Raw genomic sequence first — 25,287 nt, forward strand, 5'->3', positions numbered from 1 at the left:
CCATGTACTACTATATCACTAGTACCTGTTTACCTGTCTCTGCTTGTTGTGGGTTCCAGGTACTACTATATCACTAGTAAGTCTGTTTACCTGTCGCTGCTTGTTGTGGGTTCCAGGTACTGCTATATCACTAGTAAGTCTGTTTACCTGTCTCTGCTTGTTGTGGGTCCCAGGTACTACTATATCACTAGTACCTGTTTACCTGTCTCTGCTTCTTGTGGGTTCCAGGTACTACTATATCACTAGTACCTGTTTACCTGTCTCTGCTTGTTGTGGGTTCCAGGAACTACTATATCAATAGTACCTGTTTACCTGTCTCTGCTTGTTGTGGGTTCCAGGTACTACTATATCACTAGTACCTGTTTACCTTTCTATGCTTGTTGTGGGTTCCAGGTACTACTATATCACTAGTACCTGTTTACCTGTCTATGCTTGTTGTGGGATCCAGGTACTACTATATCACTAGTACCTGTTTACCTGTCTCTGCTTGTTGTGGGTTCCAGGTATTACTACAGTATATCACTAGTACCTGTTTACCTGTCTCTGCTTGTTGTGGGTTCCAGGTACTACTATATCACTAGTACCTGTTTACCTGTCTCTGCTTGTTGTGGGTTCCAGGTACTACTATTTCACTAGTACCTGTTTACCTGTTTCTGCTTGTTGTGGGTTCCAGGTACTACTATATCACTAGTACCTGTTTACCTGTCTCTGCTTGTTGTGGGTTCCAGGTACTACTATATCACTAGTACCTGTTTACCTTTCTATGCTTGTTGTGGGTTCCAGGTACTACTATATCACTAGTACCTGTTTACCTGTCTCTGCTTGTTGTGGGTTCCAGGTACTACTATTTCACTAGTACCTGTTTACCTGTCTCTGCTTGTTTTGGGTTCCAGGTACTACTATATCACTAGTACCTGTTTACCTGTATCTGCTTGTTGTGGGTTCCAGGTATTACTACAGTATATCACTAGTACCTGTTTACCTGTCTCTGCTTGTTGTGGGTTCCAGGTACTACTATATCACTAGTACCTGTTTACCTGTCTCTGCTTGTTGTGGGTTCCAGGTACTACTATATCACTAGTAAGTCTTTTTACCTGTCTCTGCTTGTTGTGGGTTCCAGGTACTACTATATCACTAGTACCTGTTTACCTGTCTCTGCTTGTTGTGGGTTCCAGGTACTACTATATCACTAGTACCTGTTTACCTGTCTCTGCTTGTTGTGGGTTCCAGGTACTACTATTTCACTAGTACCTGTTTACCTGTCTCTGCTTGTTGTGGGTTCCAGGTACTACTATATCACTAGTACCTGTTTACCTTTCTATGCTTGTTGTGGGTTCCAGGTACTGCTATATCACTAGTGCCTGTTTACCTGTCTATGCTTGTTGTGGGTTCCAGGTACTACTATATCACTAGTACCTGTTTACCTGTCTCTGCTTGTTGTGGGTTCCAGGTATTACTACAGTATATCACTAGTACCTGTTTACCTGTCTCTGCTTGTTGTGGGTTCCAGGTACTACTATATCACTAGTACCTGTTTACCTGTCTCTGCTTGTTGTGGGTTCCAGGTACTACTATTTCACTAGTACATGTTTACCTGTCTCTGCTTGTTGTGGGTTCCAGGTACTACTATATCACTAGTACCTGTTTACCTGTCTCTGCTTGTTGTGGGTTCCAGGTACTACTATATCACTTGTACCTGTTTACCTTTCTATGCTTGTTGTGGGTTCCAGGTACTACTATATCACTAGTACCTGTTTACCTGTCTCTGCTTGTTGTGGGTTCCAGGTACTACTATATCACTAGTACCTGTTTACCTGTCTCTGCTTGTTGTGGGTTCCAGGTACTACTATATCACTAGTACCTGTTTACCTGTCTCTGCTTGTTGTGGGTTCCAGGTACTACTATTTCACTAGTACCTGTTTTCCTGTCTCTGCTTGTTGTGGGTTCCAGGTACTACTATATCACTAGTACCTGTTTACCTTTCTATGCTTGTTGTGGGTTCCAGGTACTGCTATATCACTAGTGCCTGTTTACCTGTCTATGCTTGTTGTGGGTTCCAGGTACTACTATATCACTAGTACCTGTTTACCTGTCTCTGCTTGTTGTGAGTTCCAGGTATTACTACAGTATATCACTAGTACCTGTTTACCTGTCTCTGCTTGTTGTGGGTTCCAGGTACTACTATATCGCTAGTACCTGTTTACCTGTCTCTGCTTGTTGTGGGTTCCAGGTACTACTATTTCACTAGTACATGTTTACCTGTCTCTGCTTGTTGTGGGTTCCAGGTACTACTATATCACTAGTACCTGTTTACCTGTCTCTGCTTGTTGTGGGTTCCAGGTACTACTATATCACTAGTACCTGTTTACCTTTCTATGCTTGTTGTGGGTTCCAGGTACTACTATATCACTAGTACCTGTTTACCTGTCTCTGCTTGTTGTGGGTTCCAGGTACTACTATATCACTAGTACCTGTTTACCTGTCTCTGCTTGTTTTGGATTCCAGGTACTACTATATCACTAGTACCTGTTTACCTGTATCTGCTTGTTGTGGGTTCCAGGTATTACTACAGTATATCACTAGTACCTGTTTACCTGTCTCTGCTTGTTGTGGGTTCCAGGTACTACTATATCACTAGTACCTGTTTCCCTGTCTCTGCTTGTTGTGGGTTCCAGGTATTACTATATCACTAGTACCTGTTTACCTGTCTCTGCTTGTTGTGGGTTCCAGGTACTACTATATCACTAGTACCTGTTTACCTGTCTCTGCTTGTTGTGGGTTCCAGGTACTACTATATCACTAGTACCTGTTTACCTGTCTCTGCTTGTTGTGGGTTCCAGGTACTACTATTTCACTAGTACCTGTTTACCTGTCTCTGCTTGTTTTGGGTTCCAGGTACTACTATATCACTAGTACCTGTTTACCTGTCTCTGCTTGTTGTGGGTTCCAGGTATTACTACTATATCACTAGTACCTGTTTACCTGTCTCTGCTTGTTGTGGGTTCCAGGTATTACTACAGTATATCACTAGTACCTGTTTACCTGTCTCTGCTTGTTGTGGGTTCCAGGTACTACTATTTCACTAGTACCTGTTTACCTGTCTCTGCTTGTTGTGGGTTCCAGGTACTGCTATATCACTAGTACCTGTTTACCTGTCTCTGCTTGTTGTGGGTTCCAGGTACCACTATATCACTAGTAAGTCTGTTTACCTGTCTCTGCTTGTTGTGGGTTCCAGGTACCACTATATCACTAGTACCTGTTTACCTGCCTCTGCTTGTTGTGGGTTCCAGGTACTACTATATCACTAGTACCTGTTTACCTGTCTTTGCTTGTTGTGGGTTCCAGGTACTACTATATCACTAGTACCTGTTTACCTGTCTCTGCTTGTTGTGGGTTCCAGGTACTACTATATCACTAGTACCTGTTTACCTGTCTCTGCTTGTTGTGGGTTCCAGGTACTGCTATATCTCTAGTAAGTCTGTTTACCTGTCTCTGCTTGTTGTGGGTTCCAGGTACTACTATATCACTAGTACCTGTTTACCTGTCTCTGCTTGTTGTGGGTTCCAGGTACTACTATATCACTAGTACCTGTTTACCTGTCTCTGCTTGTTGTGGATTCCAGGTACCACTATATCAGTAGTTCCAGTTTACCTGTCTCTGCTTGTTGTGGGTTCCAGGTATTACTATATCACTAGTATCTGTTTTCCTGTCTCTGCTTGTTGTGGGTTCCAGGTACTACTATATCACTAGTACCTGTTTACCTGTCTCTGCTTGTTGTGGGTTCCATGTACTACTATATCACTAGTACCTGTTTACCTGTCTCATCTTGTTGTGGGTTCCAGGTACTACTATATCACTAGTAAGTCTGTTTACCTGTCTCTGCTTGTTGTGGGTTCCAGGTACCACTATATCACTAGTACCTGTTTACCTGTCTCTGCTTGTTGTGGGTTCCAGGTACTACTATATCACTAGTACCTGTTTACCTTACTCTGCTTGTTGTGGTTTCCAGGTACCACTGTATCACTAGTAAGTCTGTTTACCTGTCTCTGCTTGTTGTGGGTTCCAGGTACCACTATATCACTAGTAAGTCTGTTTACCTGTCTCTGCTTGTTGTGTGTTCCAGGTACCACTATATCACTAGTACCTGTTTACCTGTCTCTGCTTGTTGTGGATTCCAGGTACTACTATATCACTAGTACCTGTTTACCTGTCTCTGCTTGTTGTGGGTTCCAGGTACTACTATATCACTAGTACCCGTTTACCTGTCTCTGCTTTTTGTGGGTTCCAGGTACTACTATATCACTAGTACCTGTTTACCTGTCTCTGCTTGTTGTGGGTTCCAGGTACCACTATATCACTAGTACCTGTTTACCTGTCTCTGCTTGTTGTGGGTTCCAGGTACTACTATATCACTAGTACCTGTTTTCCTGTCTCTGCTTGTTGTGGGTTCCAGGTACTACTATATCACTAGTACCTGTTTACCCGTGTCTGCTTGTTGTGGGTTCCAGGTACTACTATATCACTAGTACCTGTTTACCTGTCTCTGCTTGTTGTGGATTCCAGGTACCACTATATCAGTAGTTCCTGTTTACCTGTCTCTGCTTGTTGTGGGTTCCAGGTACTACTATATCACTAGTATCTGTTTTCCTGTCTCTGCTTGTTGTGGGTTCCAGGTACTACTATATCACTAGTAAGTCTGTTTACCTGTCTCTGCTTGTTGTGGGTTCCAAGTACCACTGTATCACTAGTAAGTCTGTTTACCTGTCTCTGCTTGTTGTGGGTTCCAGGTACCACTATATCACTAGTACCTGTTTACCTGTCTCTGCTTGTTGTGGGTTCCAGGTACTACTATATCACTAGTACCTGTTTACCTGTCTCTGCTTGTTGTGGGTTCCAGGTACTACTATATCACTAGTACCTGTTTACCTGTCTCTGCTTGTTGTGGGTTCCAGGTACTACTATTTCACTAGTACCTGTTTACCTGTCTCTGCTTGTTTTGGGTTCCAGGTACTACTATATCACTAGTACCTGTTTACCTGTCTCTGCTTGTTGTGGGTTCCAGGTATTACTACTATATCACTAGTACCTGTTTACCTGTCTCTGCTTGTTGTGGGTTCCAGGTACTACTATATCACTAGTAAGTCTGTTTACCTGTCTCTGCTTGTTGTGGGTTCCAGGTACTGCTATATCACTAGTAAGTCTGTTTACCTGTCTCTGCTTGTTGTGGGTTCCAGGTACTACTATATCACTAGTAAGGATGTTTACCTGTCTCTGCTTGTTGTGGGTTCCAGGTACTACTATATCACTAGTACCTGTTTACCTGTCTCTGCTTGTTGTGGGTTCCAGGTACTACTATATCACTAGTAAGTCTGTTTACCTGTCTCTGCTTGTTGTGGGTTCCAGGTATTACTACAGTATATCACTAGTACCTGTTTACCTGTCTCTGCTTGTTGTGGGTTCCAGGTACTACTATATCACTAGTACCTGTTTACCTGTCTCTGCTTGTTGTGGGTTCCAGGTACTACTATATCACTAGTACCTGTTTACCTGTCTCTGCTTGTTGTTGGTTCCAGGTACTACTATATCACTAGTACCTGTTTACCTGTCTCTGCTTGTTGTGGGTTCCAGGTACTACTATATCACTAGTACCTGTTTACCTGTCTCTGCTTGTTGTGGGTTCCAGGTACTACTATATCACTAGTACCTGTTTACCTGTCTCTGGGTATGTCCACATTCATATTTACTGATAGGTACCTGACCTAGCTCTTGCTATCAATTTTTTTTATTGGTTGTTCATTATCACAACCTTGTTTTAAGTGTTTAAATGTTGTTTAAAATGGAGCCCTACATAGTGACTGGTGTGAGAACAAATACCATTGAAAAACAGTAGTCAGCTAAATGTCTTGCTATAACTTCAGACCAGGTTCAGGTCTACTACTGTTACGTAGATTTACTGCAGTGTTGCGTGATACACGATACCTCTGCTTGGTCAGGGAGCTGTGATGTGATTGGTCAGGACTGGAGTCTCTGCATGGGCCCAGAGCAGAGGAGACAGACAGCCTCAGTGACTGAGTTATCACTGGCTGGGATGTGCTAGAGTGATGGAACACTAACATATTACTATCACACTGTCACAGGAGAAAAGAAGCCCATAAAAACCCTTTACATCTTTCATGGGAACTCTCTGCACATTAATACCCACGCTGTTCTGTTCTGTTCCATTCTTTTCTGCTCCCCCCCCCCCCCCCCCCCACTGGTAAGGACTTAATCAAATCTAGCAAATGAATCCTAGTGCCGTAGATAATTCAAATATAGATAAATAGAAATGACAGAGAGGGGAGAATTAAGTCTATAAGATCAGGCCTTTTGATTGGAGCTCAAATGTAATTATTGTCCCCTTTTCAAAGCCCTAGTCATCTGACGGTCAAAACCTGCAGAAATAAATGATTAGTAATGCAACCTTTACAATGCAGGGCTAACATAATGAGAAAGCATAGGAACCCCTATGGTTATCCAATACCAGCCGAGGGAGAGCTGGGCCATATGGACAATAATCCATATAGCGATAAATTGCCTGAATTTATGTGATAACAATAAATATATAACATTAATGTGCAGCAGTTTTTTTTATTATCCTTTAACCTACTCCTACTAGATTGATGGTTGTAGCCATCAATTATCCCATTAACAATAACCCATATTATCAACCTTGTTTCATTTAAAACTTCACATTTCTCCAGTATAGGCAACTTATCCTAATGAACGATATCAGAAAAATGCCTGCGATAACTGATAGGCACGGTCAATGTCGATGTCGATCATTTTCGGTTTATCGTCACAGCTCTAAGGAGAGATCTACGACATAGCACATTCAGCTGTATTTGAGTCTAGCCATTACAATATGTAGTAGGTTGGTGGCATGGCTTACGACAGCCATCAAGACAATATGTAGTAGGTTGGTGGCATGGCTTACGACAGCCATCAAGACAATATGTAGTAGGTTGGTGGCATGGCTTACGACAGCCATCAAGACAATATGTAGTAGGTTGGTGGCATGGCTTACGACAGCCGTCAAGACAATATGTAGTAGGTTGGTGGCATGGCTTACGACAGCCGTCAAGACAATATGTAGTAGGTTGGTGGCATGGCTTACGACAGCCGTCAAGACAATATGTAGTAGGTTGGTGGCATGGCTTACGAGAGCCATCAAGACAATATGTAGTAGGTTGATGGCATGGCTTACGACAGCCGTCAAGACAATATGTAGTAGGTTGGTGGCATGGCTTACGACAGCCGTCAAGACAATATGTAGTAGGTTGGTGGCATGGCTTACGAGAGCCATCAAGACAATATGTAGTAGGTTGATGGCATGGCTTACGACAGCCGTCAAGACAATATGTAGTAGGTTGGTGGCATGGCTTACGACAGCCGTCAAGACAATATGTAGTAGGTTGGTGGCATGGCTTACGACAGCCGTCAAGACAGTTGGAAAGCTGACTCTAACGGACAACTAAGAGACGTAATGTTATCCTCAGAAGAGAGAGCGTGGAAATAGGGAACAAGACCAGCATAACACCCAACCAGTGGTTGGTTCCATCTATGAATATTCAGAAAGGTGTCCTGATTACTCGTGGTCGTAAACAGGGCCTCCAGTGAGTAAAGTTTATGATGCTACATTTGAGCCCTGTAATAGGGGGCAGTGCATGTCTTAGCCAGGACACCCCTCCGGTGCATCTTTCGTTTTTTTGCCCTACACAGCTGATTCAAATAACCAACTCATCATCAAGCTTTGATTATTTGAATCACGGGGGGGTCTTTAGTCCCACCAGTAACAGCAAGAATACATCTGTAATGAACACGATGGGAGACAGAGGGCTGGTTTCAAGCGCAGGGCACAGCAGGTGTTTAATGTAAAGGACCACAGGAGGAGGCAGGTTGCTGGGTCCAGGGGCAGGCAGAAGGTCATACACAGGGGGAGGCAGGTAGCTGGGTCCAGGGGCAGGCAGAAGGTCATACACAGGGGGTCCAAAAAGGCAACAGTACAGGCAGGTAAAAGGCTTGTTATGTCATCCGGGAGATCAGGCAATAAGTTGATAACAGGAAATCCGATAAAGTACAGGCAGGGAATAGGCGTCGTTAGTCAGGCAGGCAAAAACTATCATACACGGGAGGATTAAATCACAGTGCAAAACAGATCTCTGAATAGACCCGTGTCACAAAACAAACAATACCTCACAATGATGGGGTGTGAAGAACTGAACTAAATAGTGTGTGATAATGACATACAGGTGTGTGAACAGGTGATTAAAATTCAGGTGATTAGGATCTGGAGAGTGAGCTGCGTTCAGGGGATCTATGTGTTTGAGAGTGTGAGCTGGAAAGTGGGCTGGAGAGTGAGCTGCATTCAGGGGATCTATGTATTTTGAGAGTGTGAGCTGGAAAGTGGGCTGGAGAGTGAGCTGCGTTCAGGGGATCTACATGTTTGAGAGTGTGAGTTGGAAAGTGGGCTGGAGAGTGAGCTGTGTTCAGGGGATCTACATGTTTGAGAGTGTGAGTTGGAAGCAGACATTACATCAGCAGCAACAATACTTCAAATTCCATGACACAATAATTACAGTGTATTTGATGTACTGTCAAAAACCCAGAGCTGGTGACATAACCAGAGCACAATGGATAGGAGGAGGAGAGTGGGCCTGTTGCTCCGTACTGCCAGGGACACGCTGCAGTGCTTCATGGTGATGGCTGGGAGGGAGGCCCAGTGGAGTGTTAGGTGATTGTGTTGACGTTGCCCTCCTGTCTCTACCTCTTGTTTCTCCATTCCCCTCTACTTCTCTCTGCCTGACAGTGCCTTGCCATTGTCTTTCTTTCTTCTTTCGCTCTCTCTCTCTAACTCTCTCTTTTCCCCTCATCCCTAGTGATTGTATTCTGCGGCTGTGGGGCTCCAGGTAATTGATAATGACTTGATGAATCGCTTAATTACCTTTAATAGCTGATTTTCCAAGTGCTGAATAATGTAGATAACAGAATTAAGTGGTTAAAAAAATACATAATTTCTCTGATTACACTGTTGTTGTTTGTGGTGATGGTGGTGGGGGGAATGTTGTTGTTGCCTTGTCATTCCCCCACATACTGTAGCCAACTTGAAATACTGTAGCTTACTGCACAATCCTCTTGCTTTGAAGCACCACCATGCAGAGATAAAACATGTTGCACACAAAACGAGAAGACATGATCAAGTGTAAGATTAACAAGCGTAAGAGAGAAGAATAGCAGTGTGGTGTAGCGAGGGGTGGAGAACATGAAGAAAGAAAGTATTTTTTTCCCCAGATCTTTTATTCAGCCCTCAGCTCTTCTCTGATGATCTATGTTGATGTGGGGAGGGTGGAGCGGCACCTGTCATGGCTTAGAGGTAACATGTAACCAGCTAGCTCCGCTCAGCACAGCGACGGTAACATGCTTTATTACTGAGGTGGGTTGGCTGACTGAGGCCCAGTGCTGACAGGAGACTTGGCTCAGTGCACGCTGACCTATAAAGGAGATGAAAATGTTGCTTTCCAGCCTCTATTTATTAGTCATTAACCGGCTAACTTACCCCCTAGTCAGCGTTATTTAATATCTCAGGGAGGACTGGAGTTGTGGCTTTTGCATTTAACTCACATTTCAAATCAACATCAAAATCAACATCAAATTGTATTGGTCACATACACATGGTTGGCAGATGTTAATGCGAGTGTAGTGAAATGCTTGTGCTTCTAAGTCCGACAGTGCAGTAATATCTAACAAGCAATCTAACAATTCCCCAACAACTACCTAATACACACAAATATAACGGGGTGAATGAGAATATGTACATATAAATATATGGATGAGGGATGGCTGAGCGGCATTGGCAAGATGCAATAGATGGTATAAGATACAGTATATACATATGAGATTAGTAATGTAAGATATGTAAACATTATTAAAGTGCCATTGTTTAAAGTGACTAGTGAGTCTCTATGTAGGCAGCAGCCTCTCTGAGTTAGTGATAGCAGTCTGATGGCCTTGAGATAGAAGCTGTTTTTCAGTCTCTCGGTTCTATCTTTGATGCACCTGTACTGACCTCGCCTTCTGGATGGTAGCGGGGTGAACAGGCAGTGGCTCAAGTGTTGTCTTTGATGATCTTTTTGGCCTTCCTGTGACATCGGGTGCTGTAGGTGTCCTGGAGGGCAGGTAGTTTGCCCCCTGTGATGCGTTGTGCAGACTGCACCGCCCTCTTGAGAGCCTTGCGGTTGAGGGCGATGCAGTTGCCGTACCAGGCGGTGATACATCCCAACAGGATTCTCTCAATTGTGCACCTGTAAAGGTTTGTCAGGGTTTTAGGTGACAAGCCAAATTTCTTCAGCCTCCTGTCTGTGTGGATGGACCATTTCAGTTTGTCTGTGATGTGTATGCTGAAGAACTTAAAACTTTCCACCTTCTCCACTACTGTCCATTCGATGTAGATAGGGCGGTGCTCCCTCTGCTGTTTCCTGGTGTCCACGGTCATCTCCTTTGTTTTGTTGACGTTGAGTGAGAGGTTGTTTTCCTGACACCACACTGAGTGCCCCTGTAGGCTGTCTCATCGTTGTTGGTAATCAAGCCCACTACATTTCTGTTATTCATGAAACAGAATCTAAATTGCAATATTTTCTCCTGCAATTCACTTCAGAGGTTTTTAATAAGTTTGTTTGGAAGCTGTTTTTACCCTTCTCTCCCTCACTTCTCTCCCTCTCTTCTCTCCCTCTCTTCTCTCCCTCTCCTCTCTTTCTTTTTCTAACCCACTACTCATTGTTTTGTTTTTTTCATCTAAAAAAGTCATTAGAAATTGCGACTCCATCAGTTAACAGAGCCGGAGGTAACAGTTTTAATTAAGCTATCACTTTCCTTGTTTTCACCCTGGTTCCCAGAGGACCTCTTAATGCTGAGACAAAGCTAAATCAAACAGGAAACACAACAGCACACCCACTAGGCACACACTGGTTGAATCAACGTTGTTTCCACATAATTTCAATGACATTGAACCAATGTGGAATAGACGTTGAGTTGACGTCTGTGCCCAGTGGGCAGAGTCCAACAAAACAGAGTTATAAACAACACTGTTCTGGGTGTACTACTCACTGGGGCAGGAGAGATTCAGGGGGAGGGAGAGAGAGAAACTTGAGTTGAAATGGCTTTAGGCCTTTCCTAGTATACTCTCCCTAACCACCCCAACATGAAAAGTCTTCTGTGGAGTCCTGCAGGGTTTGGCTATATGGCTCACACAGGAACACAGCCATGTGGTCTGGAGCAGACAGCAGACTGAGGCAGTCAGGGAGGGAGAGATCTCAGGTTGGTTGTCGTTGGAAACAGCCTAGTGTTTTTAAAAGGAGGGAGGGGAGAAGGCAGGAGCAGGAGGGCAGCTGCTGGATTTAATGAGGAATTTACCCAGCCTAATGGAACAGGCAGAGTGAATGGAAGAATGCATAGGGAAGGAGACAGGTAGTGAGGGAAACCAAACATAAAATGTGCATTTATCCTGTTGAGGTGACATCTCAAGCTCTGTCTTCAGGATCATTAGGGCCAACAGGGCCGTGCTGTTAATGTTCCACATGTAAATATATCCTGCTGGGCACACAGACAGGAAGGACTGGAATGGAAAACCTAGTTACTGTAGGGGGGGGGGGGGGTGTTGTGATTCCTATATACTTTACTATGTACAGAGGGGGGAGGGGTGTTGTGATTCCTATATACTTTACTATGTACAGAGGGGGGGGGGGGGGGGGGGTTGTGATTCCTATATACTTTACTATGTACAGAGGGAGGGGGGGGGGGGGGGGTTGTGATTCCTATATACTTTACTATGTACAGAGGGAGGGGGGGGGGGGTTGTGATTCCTATATACTTTACTATGTACAGAGGGAGGGGGGGGGGGGGGGTTGTGATTCCTATATACTTTACTATGTACAGAGGGAGGGGGGGGAGGTTGAGGTGATTACATTGTTACATTGGATGCCATTCTCCTTCTCCTCTTCTGGAGAGTTCCTAGTGTAGCAGAGCTGTGCTGCTTGGCCCACTGTCATGTTGATGGAAAAGCAGCAGTTAGTTCCCCTCTCCATGGCCCCCTTCAGCCTAGTCTCATGGCAGAAGACAATGCCAAATACTGGACTGGAAGCCTGCTCCAACATTCTCCCACGTCCCCACCTTCCACGTATAGCTATGTGCTGTATGTGTTTATTTTGAATCCATTCACCATGTCACTATTAACTCAAACAACACAGAAACAGCATTATTTTTTCCTTAGCCCATCCACAACTTCAACATGGAATTTGAAGTCTTTACAAAACAGAAAACCTGAGGCGCAATAAAACCAAAGGGTCTTGCTCAATGCTCTGGACATTGAAGATTAGATACATAACTGTCCAGAGCTATCATAGATCCAGAAGTAACAAGAGGTTTCTCTGTGGTTAAGCAGGGTTAGGTATAACAGTCCTGAAGGATAGTGACGGGTCAGCTGGAGAGAGCGGAGAGGAAGCCAGCACAGCTGGGCCTGCATGCAGGCAGAGGGTTGGAGGGGTGCAGCGGACTGTCTGTGTGTGCTTGTGTTGGCAGGCCTCCCACTCAGCACACATCCATCTATCCATCCCCCTTTCTTTTTATCTTCCACCTTCCTGTCTCTCTCAGCGTGTCTGTCGGGCCGTGGGAGATGTCTGTGTTTATGAGTGAGGATTTGGTACCTAAGCCTTAACCCAGATCCCCACTCCACTCCACTCCACCCCACTCCACTCCACTCCACTCCACCCCACCCCACTCCACTCCACTCCACCCCACCCCACTCAGTACCTTGCCTGCCTTCTCTGCCTCAGCTCTCTACCGCCCCCCACAGGTCTCAACACACACAGCACTCAGTGTTAATGTCTAGAAAGCAATTATGCATCTGCTTTTTTACACTCTAACCACTTTAAATTGGTCCTGCAATTTTCTAGACCATTAATTTGTACATAACAATTGAAAATGTTGTTTTGTATTCATTCTTCAGGTCCTTGTGTTGGGCTAACTGCAATATGAATGGAGGGTAGGCTAGAGTTTGGATTCTAGGGCAGGGCCGATGGCTGCTTGGTGATTGGCCATCTTTCTTCTATCCCTGGTATCACCCCGGCACAGTGGCAGAGAATCCATTGTTGCTGAAATCCTCTTAGCTGGGCAGAGCAGCAGAGAGGCAGCTAGCAGAAAGCTCCACAGTGCTGTGGACCTCCACACACAGCACAGAATGACACAGTGATTTAGTAAGAACAAGACACCATCCCTCAAAGTCATCACTGCAGCATTTCCCTCTCACACTGTGCGCCTGTGTAATGCAAAGTGACAACGCATCGCCCGCCTTTTAATGTCTTTTGATACGGGGTGGTGAATGGGATAAAGTAGGTGTGTGTGTGGCGCGTGAGGGATATTTGGCTTGTTGTTTGATCCCTCTTTTTTCACAGTCATTGTGCTCACTGTGCAGATGGAAATGATGGAGCTGCAGACTCATAAGCTCTGGGGTTTAGTTTATATACTGTATGTAACATAACAAACCTTATTGTGCGGTCTGAGTGAATTGCATGGCCATAACAGGGGTCCGCAGGAGTCAATCCCTCCTCTCTCTTAGAATTTTTTGATGGGGTCATTTGAAATCAGTGTATCTATCACTACCCCTTTCTTATCCAGCTGTCCAGCCAATCGCCATCATCCCCCTGATTTGTGTACCAACAGCATTTACCACCCGAGGCCCAAAACATGCTATTATTTATTATCAAACAGGGACCCAGGGGTTCTTGTAATCCTCTTACAATTTGGCGGTGACAGAGATTGTTTTCTGACCCCTTGTGTGGCCCCCGGCATAGCCTTAGGTCCTCATCTCTTCCGGCACCAGGTGTAGCTCCAGCGCCAAACTCACCTAAAGCCCCCCCCCAGCCCCAACTCTAGCCTTTCTCCTCAGCCCCAACTCTAGCCTTTCTCCTCAGCCCCAACTCTAGCCTTTCTCCTCAGCCCCAACTCTAGCCTTTCTCCTCAGCCCCAACTCTAGCCTTTCTCCTCAGCCCCAACTCTAGCCTTTCTCCTCAGCCCCAACTCTAGCCTTTCTCCTCAGCCCCAACTCTAGCCTTTCTCCTCAGCCCCAACTCTAGCCTTTCTCCTCAGCCCCAACTCTAGCCTTTCTCCTCAGCCCCAACTCTAGCCTTTCTCCTCAGCCCCAACTCTAGCCTTTCTCCTCAGCCCCAACTCTAGCCTTTCTCCTCAGCCCCAACTCTAGCCTTTCTCCTCAGCCCCAACTCTAGCCTTTCTCCTCAGCCCCAACTCTAGCCTTTCTCCTCAGCCCCAACTCTAGCCTTTCTCCTCAGCCCCAACTCTAGCCTTTCTCCTCAGCCCCAACTCTAGCCTTTCTCCTCAGCCCCAACTCTAGCCTTTCTCCTCAGCCCCAACTCTAGCCTTTCTCCTCAGCCCCAACTCTAGCCTTTCTCCTCAGCCCCAACTCTAGCCTTTCTCCTCAGCCCCAACTCTAGCCTTTCTCCTCAGCCCCAACTCTAGCCTTTCTCCTCAGCCCCAACTCTGGCCTTTCTCCTCAGCCCCAACTCTGGCCTTTCTCCCCAGCCCCAACTCTGGCCTTTCTCCTCAGCCCCAACTCTGGCCTTTCTCCCCAGCCCCAACTCTGGCCTTTCTCCCCAGCCCCAACTCTGGCCTTTCTCCCCAGCCCCAACTCTGGCCTTTCTCCCCAGCCCCAACTCTGGCCTTTCTCCCCAGCCCCAACTCTGGCCTTTCTCCCCAGCCCCAACTCTGGCCTTTCTCCCCAGCCCCAACTCTGGCCTTTCTCCCCAGCCCCAACTCTGGCCTTTCTCCCCAGCCCCAACTCTGGCCTTTCTCCCCAGCCCCAACTCTGGCCTTTCTCCCCAGCCCCAACTCTGGCCTTTCTCCCCAGCCCCAACTCTGGCCTTTCTCCCCAGCCCCAACTCTGGCCTTTCTCCCCAGCCCCAACTCTGGCCTTTCTCCCCAGCCCCAACTCTGGCCTTTCTCCCCAGCCCCAACTCTGGCCTTTCTCCCCAGCCCCAACTCTGGCCTTTCTCCCCAGCCCCAACTCTGGCCTTTCTCCCCAGCCCCAACTCTGGCCTTTCTCCCCAGCCCCCACCCCAGCCTTTGAGCCCCAGATTCAGCTCCAATGTTAGCCTCTAGCAGGGGACTCAGGGGAGGGCTGGGGCCATGTTAGCTGGTGATACATCAACAGGCATTATACCCTCTGTGGGCTAAGCTCCAAAGGGAAGACATAACCTTGGCAATGACTTTGTGGAGGGAGAAGGCTGTCAGTGCTCCTCCTCCGCATGTTAACATGCTCTGGGGCCGGGCTGGAACTGGGACTGGGGCTGGCCTGGGGTGGGCTGGCCTGGGATGGGGTGGGCTGGCGTGGGGGTGGGGTGGCCTGGCCTGGGGGTGGGGTGGGCTGGGATGGGATGGGGGTGGGGTGGGCTGGGGTGGGGTGGGCTTGGCTGGCCTGGGGTGGGGTGGGCTGGCCTGGGGTGAGGCTGGGATGAGGTGGGGCTGGGGTGGGGTGGGGCTACGGCCTGGGGTGGGATGGGGCTGTGGTGGGGTGGGGCTACGGCCTGGGCTCTGTCCTTGATATGTGAGGTGCCAATGTCAGTCTACTGTAACTGTAGGACATGCAATGCCAAAAGCCAATTTTTCCTACCATTTGTCATTATAAAAGTGTTAGTAACATTTTATCAAATCTTTATACAGTATGTTACTTATCCATATTGTATTCCTTCTGGCAATCAGTACAAAGAATTGTACTGTCTCTTGTTTGTTTTGTCTGTAGTATGCTTAGCATGTTCATTCCTTCAGGTGTTGACCTGGTGGTTACTGGGCCAGGTAAGGCTATGGCACTTTAACCTTGAGACAGAAGTACACAGAAACAATCAAGTGCTGAACTACTGATCCACCTCATCTGAGGGGTTTCCTTCTGTGAGGGAACTGTGGGTGAATTATCACAAAGGTGAGCCCATCTATGGATTGGAGGTTATGCCACTATCTATGGGCAAGGCAAATCAATGAAATATTTTGAATAGGTTCTTTTTTATGCTGCCATCCAATCCCCTTTCCTTGATACCTGGATTTGTACATCTTGAGCTGTTCTTGTCTAATGATGTTCTGTATTATGTCATTCTGTATTATGTTTCATGTTTTGTGTGGACCCCAGGAAGAGCAGCTGCTGCTTTTGCAACAGCTAAAGGGGATCCTAATAAAATACCAAACACCCCTTCCTTCACCTGACACCCAAAGTTAGCTTTCTAGCACAGCTTAGTTTAAAGCATTGAGCCTCCCCTTCTATTCCTTGAAATCTGGCTGCCTAAAGAAGTGACGCCTCAGAGGAGCCTGATACTGTGTCAACAAAATGTGCAAACCCAGTGGGCCAACTATAGACCAACAGAGCCCCTGTTACCTAGTCCAGCCTGATCTCATAGACTAGATGTAACATAGTAAATGTAAATCTGGGACACTCAAATTAGTATGATATGTTACATTTGGTATGGTTATATAAGACAGACGGTCACTTAAGGCAAAAACTAAAGTAGGATGGTTGGTTGGGGTGGATGGGTAGGCATATTATGTGGGCATCTAGCAACCCAAAGGTTACGTGTTCGAATCTCAGCATTTTAGCTAATTAGCAACTTTGCAACTGCTTACTACTTTTTAGCTACTTTGCAATTACTTAGCATGTTAGTCAACCCTAACTTTAACCCTTATCCTAGCTAACGTTAGCCACCTAGCTAACGTTAGCCACCTAGCTAACGTTAGCCACCTAGCTAACGTTAGCCACCTAGCTAACGTTAGCCACCTAGCTAACGTTAGCCCTGAGGCATCCCAATGACCTAATGAAAGGCTTTTTCTATTTATTTTTACCCCTTTTTTGTAATATCCAATTGGTAGTTACAGTCTTGTCCCATCACTGAAACTCCCGTACGGACTCGGGAGAGGCAAAGGTCGAGAGCCATGCGTCCTCTGAAACACGAGCCTGCCAAGCCGCACTGCTTTTTGACACACTGCTTGCTTGACCCAGAAGCCAGCCGCACCGTTAGCGTGCATGCGCCTGACCCACCACAAGAGTCGCTAGAGTGCGATGGGACAAGGACATCCCGGCCGGCCAAACCCTCCCCTTATCCAGACGAGGCTGGTCCAATTGTGTGCCACCTCATTGATCTCCCGGTCACGACCGGCTGCGACACTGCCTGGGATCAAACCTGGGTCTGTAGTGATGCCTCTAGCTCTGCGATGCAGTGCCTTAGACCGCTGCACCACTCGGGAGGCCCATGAAAGGCTTTTATCTGAACAAACAACTCCAATGGGCTCCACATCTATAGCACCAGTAGTCTTGTCATTTTGGGTTTGTTAAGTTGGCTGTTTACTGTCTGTTTATTTAGCCTCTGCATGCGCCAGTACTGTGGCAGGTTCTGGTAGGGAAAGTCAGAAAACGCACATGGTGCTCGCTAATCCCAGTGGCACCATCAAGTTCCCACCACAACCCACAAACGTCCCCCTCTCCTGTCCCACTTCCCTGTTTCCCACACACCCCGGCCAAGGGTGGCCCGTCCCCATCCCAGTGCCCTCTGAGTGGTGCGGCTGGTTCCCCTTATCTCCCAGGCCCGTTAGCCCACAGTGATGCCAATGCAGGGGAGCCACAGTTATCCAGTCCTGTTAGATGAATGGCTGCTCCGTTTTATAAAAGATCATACGCTCATCCATACACAGGGTTTTCTGTTATTTATTGGTTTTGCACACTCATCTCAGTTTTGAGAAGTTGTTAGCTTAGCTTTCAATCGTCTCGGCCCACTCTTTCTCTCTCTTTTGTTCTCTCTCTCTCTCTCCTCAGTTGTTTCGGTCCCTGCGGAAAAGTGGTTGGTTTTGCGGATATTCTTTCAAGACACAATCATCAAAGACAGTTTAGACAATCTAATGATTCCATTTTGATGTCTTTATAACACTGTGTGATTGTGCTTCATTTTAATGACCATATTTTGTGTGGAACGTTTGTTCCCTGATCAGGGAACAGATGGCTCAGCAGAAGCATATTTTAACTACCAAATGACTGTTGCTTTCTACATAATGTGGCTGTCTGATGAGGCACTTGAAGTGAACTTATATTTTCCTGTGAATGGGATATTAATCTTGCCTCTTCCCTCTTCCTTTCCCTCTCTCCTCTCCCCTGTCCACAGGCATTATCCACCAGATGAAAGGAGACTATGAAACTGCACTGAAACTCCACAAAACCCACCTCTCCATCGCCCAGGAGCTCACTGACTATGCTGCTCAGGGCCGGGCCTACGGTAACATGGGCAACGCCTACAACGCGTTGGGGGCCTTTGACCAGGCCGTGCGCTACCACCGCCAGGAGCTACAGATCTCCATGGAGGTCAACGACCGAGCCTCCCAGGCCTCCACCCATGGTAATCTGGCCGTGGCCTACCAGGCTCTGGGGGCCCACGATCGCGCCCTGCAGCACTACCAGAACCACCTCAATATCGCCCGCGAGCTGCGAGACGTCCAGAGTGAGGCTCGCGCCCTGGGCAACCTGGGGAACTTCCACTGCTCCCGGGGAGAGTTCCCCCAAGCCGTGCCCTACTACGAGCAGTACCTCCGCTTGTCCCCTGACCTCCAGGACATGGAGAGTGAGGGGAAAGTCTGCCACAACCTGGGCTACGCCCACTACTGCCTGGGAAGCTACCAGGACGCTGTCAAGTACTATGAGCAGGACCTGGCTCTGGCTAAGGACCTGCATGACAAGCTGAGCCAGGCCAAGGCCTACTGTAACCTTGGACTGGCCTTCAAGGCTCTGGGTAACTTCACCAAGGCAGAGGAGTGTCAGAAGTACCTGCTCTCTCTAGCCCAGTCTCTTAATAATGCACAAGCCCGCTTCAGAGCCCTGGGCAACCTGGGGGACATCTTTGTCTGCAAGAAGGATGTGACCGGAGCTATCCAGTTCTATGAGCAGCAGCTCGCCCTGGCTCACCAGGTGAGATTCACTAGGTCCTGATTATAGTCATAGTCACAGGAAAGGTCTCCACTTTGTCTGCATACAGTAAGAGAGATCAGCATGATATACTGTAAGTAAGTCTAGCACTCCATTGATTTTGAAAGGCAGGGTTGTTAAAATGTAATACTGTTGCTCATTTGCTGATGCACTGAAATCCTATCTGTGCTTTGTTTCAGATGAAGGAGCGCAGGATGGAGGCGTGTGCCTACGCTTCCCTGGGTGCCACCTACAGACTGGTGCAGAAGTACGACAAGTCCCTGGGCTACCACACCCAGGAGCTGGAGGTGTACCAGGAGCTGGGCGATGTTCCCGGGGAGTGTAAAGCCCACGGCCACCTGGCAGCTGTCTACATGGCCCTCGGGAAGTATGCCATGGCCTTCAAGAGCTACGAGGAGCAGCTAGAGCTGGGCCGCAGACTGAAGGACCCGGGCGTAGAGGCCCAGGTCTACGGCAACATGGGCATCACCAAGATGAACGTAGGGGTGATGGAGGAGGCTATAGGCTACCTGGAGCAGCAGTTGGCCACCCTGCAGCAGCTGAGTGGCAACGAGGCCGTACTGGACCGGGGCAGGGCCTATGGTAACCTGGGAGACTGTTACGAAGCCTTAGGGGACTTTGAGGAGGCCATTAAATACTACGACCAGTACCTGTCTGTGGCCCAGAGCCTGAACCGCATGCAGGACCAGGAGAAGGCTTACCGAGGTCTGGGCAATGGACACAGGTCAGTGACATCGCTCATTAGCCCCTACTAAACACACTTAGAAACCTGTAATGTAATTGGTTATACACTGGACAAAAGTATGTGGGCACGCCTTCAAATTAGTGGTTTCAGCTATTTCAGCCACACCCGTTGCTGACAGGTGTATAAAATTGAGCACAACGCCATGCAATCTCCATAGACAAACATTGGCAGTAGAATGGCCTTACTGAAGAGCTCAGTGACTTTCAACGTGGCACCGTCATAGGATGCCACCATTCCAAAAAGTAACTTTGTCACATTTCTGCCCTGCTAGAGCTGCCCAGTAAACTGTAAGTGCTGTTATTGTGAAGTAGAAACATCTAGGAGCAACGACAGCTCAGCATGAAGTGGTAGGCCACACAAGCTTATAGAAAGTGGCCTCCAAGTGCTGAAACACACAGCGCGTAAAAATCGTCTGTCCTCGGTTGTAACACTCACTACCGAGTTCCAAACTGCCTCTAGAAAAAGTCAGCACAATAACTGTTTGTTGGGAGCTTCATGAAATGGGTTTCCATGGCCGAGCAGCCGCATGCACAATGCAAAGCGTCGGCTGGAGTGGTGTAAAGCTCGCAGCCATTGGACTCTGGAGCAGTGGAAACGCATTCTCTGGAGTGCTGAATCACGCTTCACCTTCAGGCAGTCCGACAGACAGATCTGAGTTTGGCGGATGCCAGGAGAACTCTACCAGCACGAGTGCATAGTGCCAACTGTAAAGTTTGGTGGAGGAGGAATAATGGTCTGGGGCTGTTTATCATGGTTCAGGCTAGGCCCCTTAGTTTCAGTGAAGGGAAATCTTAACGCTACATCATTCAGTTACATTGTAGACGATTCTGTGCTTCCAACTTGTGGCAACAGTTTAGGGAAGGCCCTTTCCTGTTTCAGTATGACAATGCCCCCATACACAAAGCGAGGTCCATACAGAAATGGTTTGTCGAGATCGGTGTGGAAGAACTTGACTTGCCTGAACAGAGCCCTGATCTCAACCCCATCGAAGACCTTTGGGATTAAATGGAAAGCCAACTGTGAGCCAGGCCTAATCACCCAACATCAGTGCCCGACCTCACTAATGCTCTTGTTGCTGAATGGAAGCAAGTCCCCACAGCAATGTTCCAACATCTAGTGGAAAGCCTTCCCAGAAGAGTGGAGACTGTTATAGCAGCAAAGGGGGGACCAACTCCATATTAATTCCCATGATTATGGAATGAGATGTTCGATGAGCAGGTGTCCACATACTTTTGGTAATGTAGTGTAGCTCCCTATCAGGTCACTCAGTAGGTAAATTATGCTAATTTGCTTTAGCCCTAACATCATACAGAATATTGGCGTTTCTCTCACTCATTGCAGTAACTCCACTTTTCCCACTGAATGAGCCACTTAGATACTGTTCCAGGTAAGCACTGTCATCTGTCCAAATGTCCTCTTCTTGAAGTAGTGATTGGAACAAAGTGTCACTAAAGGATTGGATTGGGTATACATGGTGTCTCTGCAGCTCCCCACTGAACAGTGCTGTAGCTCTATAATGAAAATCTGTGGTTGGATGAAAAGCACTCTAAAACCATGAAATCTCTGATTGCCTGTTACGAAAAGCTAATATCTGAATCATAGATGAAGAGTCCTGCTGATGAAAGTAGAAATAGAACTTGAATTTGTCTTTTTCTCAGTTAATAATAATTTTTTATTTAATCTTCATTTAACTTTATTTAAATGTAAAGGCATCATATTTCTAATACACCTAAGCCACCATTGCAATCAGAAAGCCATTCTGCATGGGCCTCCCGAGTGGCGCAGCGGCCTAAGGCACTGCATCGCAGAGCTAGAGGCGTCTCTATAGACCCGGGTTCGATGCCGGGCTGTATCGCAACCGGCCGTAATTGGGAGTCCCATAGGGCGGTGCACAATTGGCTCAGCATTGTCCGGGTTAGGGGAGGGTTTGGCCGGGGGGGGCTTTACTTGGCTCATCGTGCTCTAGCGACTCCTTGTGGCGGGCCGGGACTCCTGCAGACTGACCTCGGTCGTCAGTTAAATGGTGTTTCCTCCGACACATTGGTGCGGCTGGCTTCTGGGTTAAGCGGACGGGTGTTAAGAAGCGCAGTTTGGCGTGTCATGTTTCGGAGGATGCCTCCCAAGCCCGTTGGGGAGTTGCAGCGATGAGACAAGATCGAAAATTGGAGAGATAAAAAAAAACATTCTGCCTTTGAATAAGTTGCCGATATCAATTTATTCTGGTTGTTGCAGTGACAGATCATTTGCTTATACGGGGTATTACTAATAATCACAGTGATCCTACTTTGCATAATCTTTTTTCTTTTTGTGCCCGCTGCTGGTTCTTTTTGCTTGCGCTGGCACTTGCACTTCAGGACCACCATAGTTTAGAGACACCTTGACGGTCGGCGTTGAGGATCCTGAGGCTCAGTGAGGCTGGTGCTAGCTGCTTCAGCACTGAGCCTACTGGCCCCCAGCTGATCGGTATGCAAAGAGGCTTTGGCAGACAGACGTCTGAAACCGGGGGAATCGCAGTTAATTCGAGACGACCTTTTACATTCTTTCTCTTTTCTCCACTTTCTCTCCCCCCGCGTGAGTCTGATAACATCCTGATAGAATACAGGGTGAAACAAAACGCCGCGGCAGCAACGGAGTCCTAATTTCAGAGAATATTTTTCCCTCTTATTGCACATCAACAGCAAGCCACCATAACAATCAGACAGAACCCTGCATTAGCTATGCATGAGCTGACTGAGGAAGAATGTAAATCTGACTCCTATCATCCTCACTTCCTCCTCTCTCTATCCCCCTCGCACTCTCGCGCTCCATCTCTCTCTCTCCCAGAGACTCTACTCAACCAGCTCACATTAACACACAACATTAATTAATCTCAAGCCTTTTATTCTTTTAATGGTCCTTTTCAAATGACATCGAGCAATTGTTGCTCTGCCGGGGAATGTGAAAATTGGCTATTTGCAAGGTTTCTGCAGCGTGTGCAAAGCATTCAAGAGAACAAAACCGTGGTATGAAAGCAGGTCTTAGCCAGTGTGCAAGCTTATTCACAAAGATAGACAGAACCTGTATCCATGTGACATCCCATCTAGGCCAATTGGAGGGTGAATTATATTATCTAGCCCCCCCCCAACCCATTGTATCATTACCCCTTCAGCCCTTCCTCTTCCCCCTACACACATATTAACAATGGTCATCGAAATTGTTAAAAGTTTTTAAAAACAATTGCAGCAGACAATGGATAAAGATACTCCAACCGTTGAGAATTTTTATAATCCACCAGATATTGACTAAATTATAACACATAAAACATTTTACTGGTAGAGACAACTCAATCAAGTTTGCTGTGTTAGGCCTGATTACCAACAATGATGAGACAGGCTACAGGGAGGAGGTGAGAGCCCTGGTGGAGTGGTGCCAGGAAAATAACCACTCTCTCAACGTCAACAAAACAGAGCTGATCGTGGACTACAGGAGACAGCAGAGAGAGAACGCCCCCATCCACATCGACGGGGCCACAGTGGAGAGGGTCAAAAGCTTTAAGTTCCTTGGCGTGCACATCACTGACAACCTGAAATGGTCCCTTCACACAGACAGAGTGGTAAAGAAGGTGCAACAGCACCTTTATCAACCTCAGGAGGCTGAAGAAATTTGGCCTGTCCCCTAAAATCCTCACAAACTTCTACAGATGCACCATTGAGAGCGTCCTGTTGGGCTGAATCACCGCCTGGTATGGCAATTGCACCATCCACAACCGCAGGGCTCTCCAGAGGGCGGTGCGGTCAGCCCAACGGATCACCGCTGGCACACTGCCTGCCCTCCAGGACATCTACAGCACCCGGTGTCACAGGAAGATCATCAAGGACCTCGGCCACCCGAGCCACGCCCTGTTCACCCCTCTACCATCTGGAAGGCGGAGCCAGTACAGGCTCATCAAAGCTGAGACCGAGCGACTGAAACAGCTTCTATCTCCAGGCCATCAGACTGTTAAATAGTCACCCGGTACTCTACCCTGCACCTTAGAGACTGCTGCCCTATATACATCGAGTCACTGAACACTGGTCTCTTTAATAATGTTTACATACTGTTTCACCCACCTTATATGTATACACTGACTGTACAAAACATTAGGAACACCTGCTCTTTCCATGACATCGACTGACCAGGTGAACCCAGGTGAAAGCTATGATCAATCCTTTACTGATGTGACTTGTTAAATCCACTTCAATCAGTGTAGATGAAGGGGAGGAGACAAGTTAATGAAAGATTTTTTAGCCTGGAGACTATTGAGACATGGATTGTGTATGTGTGCCATTCAGATAGTGAATTGGCAAGACAAAAGATGCCTTTGAATGGGGTATGGTAGTAGATACCAGGCGCACCGGTTTGAGTGTGTCAAGAACTGCAACGCTGATGGGTTTTTCACGCTCAACAGTTTTCCATGTGTATCAAGAATGGTCCACCATCGAAAGGACATCCAGCCAACTTGACATAACAGTGGGAAGCATTGGAGTCAACATGGGCCAGCATCCCTATGGAACGCTTGCGACACCTTGTAGTCCATGCCCCGACGAATTGAGTCTGTTCTGAGGGCAAAATGGGTTGCAACTCTACTTTAGGAAGGTGTTCCTAATATTTTGTACACTCAGTGTATACTGTGTTCTAGTCATGGCTCATCCTATATTATTTATTTAGTATTTTCTGGATTATGAGTGTATAGTTTTTTTTATCCTAGGTATTACTGGGCTTTTGGAGCTAGAAAACACAAGCATTTCGCTGCACCTGCGATAACATCTGGGCATCTGTGTACACGACCATTAAACTTTGATTTGATTTGACAAATAATGAGTTGAGGGATTTTGGTGAGATTTCAGGTTTTGAATTTATTGTCAAATAAAAATATAAACATCTTAGAATGCACTCATATATACATTTTGTTATTGTATCAGGTATGTTTTTATATGTGCCTCATTTTCATAAATACATCAGGTGTATTTGCATATATGAATACATTAACATAAAGGGGTGGAATAGGGCTGCAACCACCAAACATTTCCTCTGTCTAACCTACCTGCACTGTCTAGACTGCCTCATTAATTACTGTTGTCACATTCTCTTGCATAATTCAACAAGTATGTGCATAGCAGGATACCATCGGATTAAAAATCAACTCTAGATTACATCTATACATACTTTACATTGTTTGGGAGATCAAACATAATATCACTATAATTCTAGTGTTCATTTTCGGAAGTTGCTTTCATTTCAGCCCATCTAATTTGTGAACATTTCAACTGTATAATTTTGTATTTATTTTTATTCCACCAAAAAAAATAAACATCAAAATAAAGTAATCTTCTCTTTCCTTGTAATGTAAGTGTCGTGAAGGTGCGTTAAATCCCTGACAAAGCTTTAGCGTTTTTCTAGATTAAACGGAAAGACAATGTATTCCATTGAGCCCATTTCGGCCATTACCGGAGTGTGTTTGACAGGTCATTAC

At 46.6% G+C, this 25,287-nt stretch overlaps 1 protein-coding gene across 3 annotated transcripts in view; it reads left to right on the top strand.

Annotated features, from left to right (window-relative positions):
- LOC106585320 (tetratricopeptide repeat protein 28) overlaps positions 1-25,287 on the top strand; it is a 463,550-nt gene that overhangs the window by 411,634 nt on the left and 26,629 nt on the right. For all 3 annotated transcript variants that reach the window (XM_082968562.1, XM_045706964.2, XM_045706965.2), the window contains 2 exons: positions 18,237-19,033; positions 19,231-19,775. In XM_082968562.1, the coding sequence (XP_082824688.1) occupies positions 18,237-19,033; positions 19,231-19,775 (1,342 nt within the window). The remainder of the gene's footprint in view (positions 1-18,236; positions 19,034-19,230; positions 19,776-25,287) is intronic.

Source organism: Salmo salar, chromosome 24 (assembly GCF_965601325.2).
Source record: "Salmo salar chromosome 24, fSalSal1, whole genome shotgun sequence".
In the NCBI taxonomy this organism is placed as follows: domain Eukaryota; kingdom Metazoa; phylum Chordata; class Actinopteri; order Salmoniformes; family Salmonidae; genus Salmo; species Salmo salar.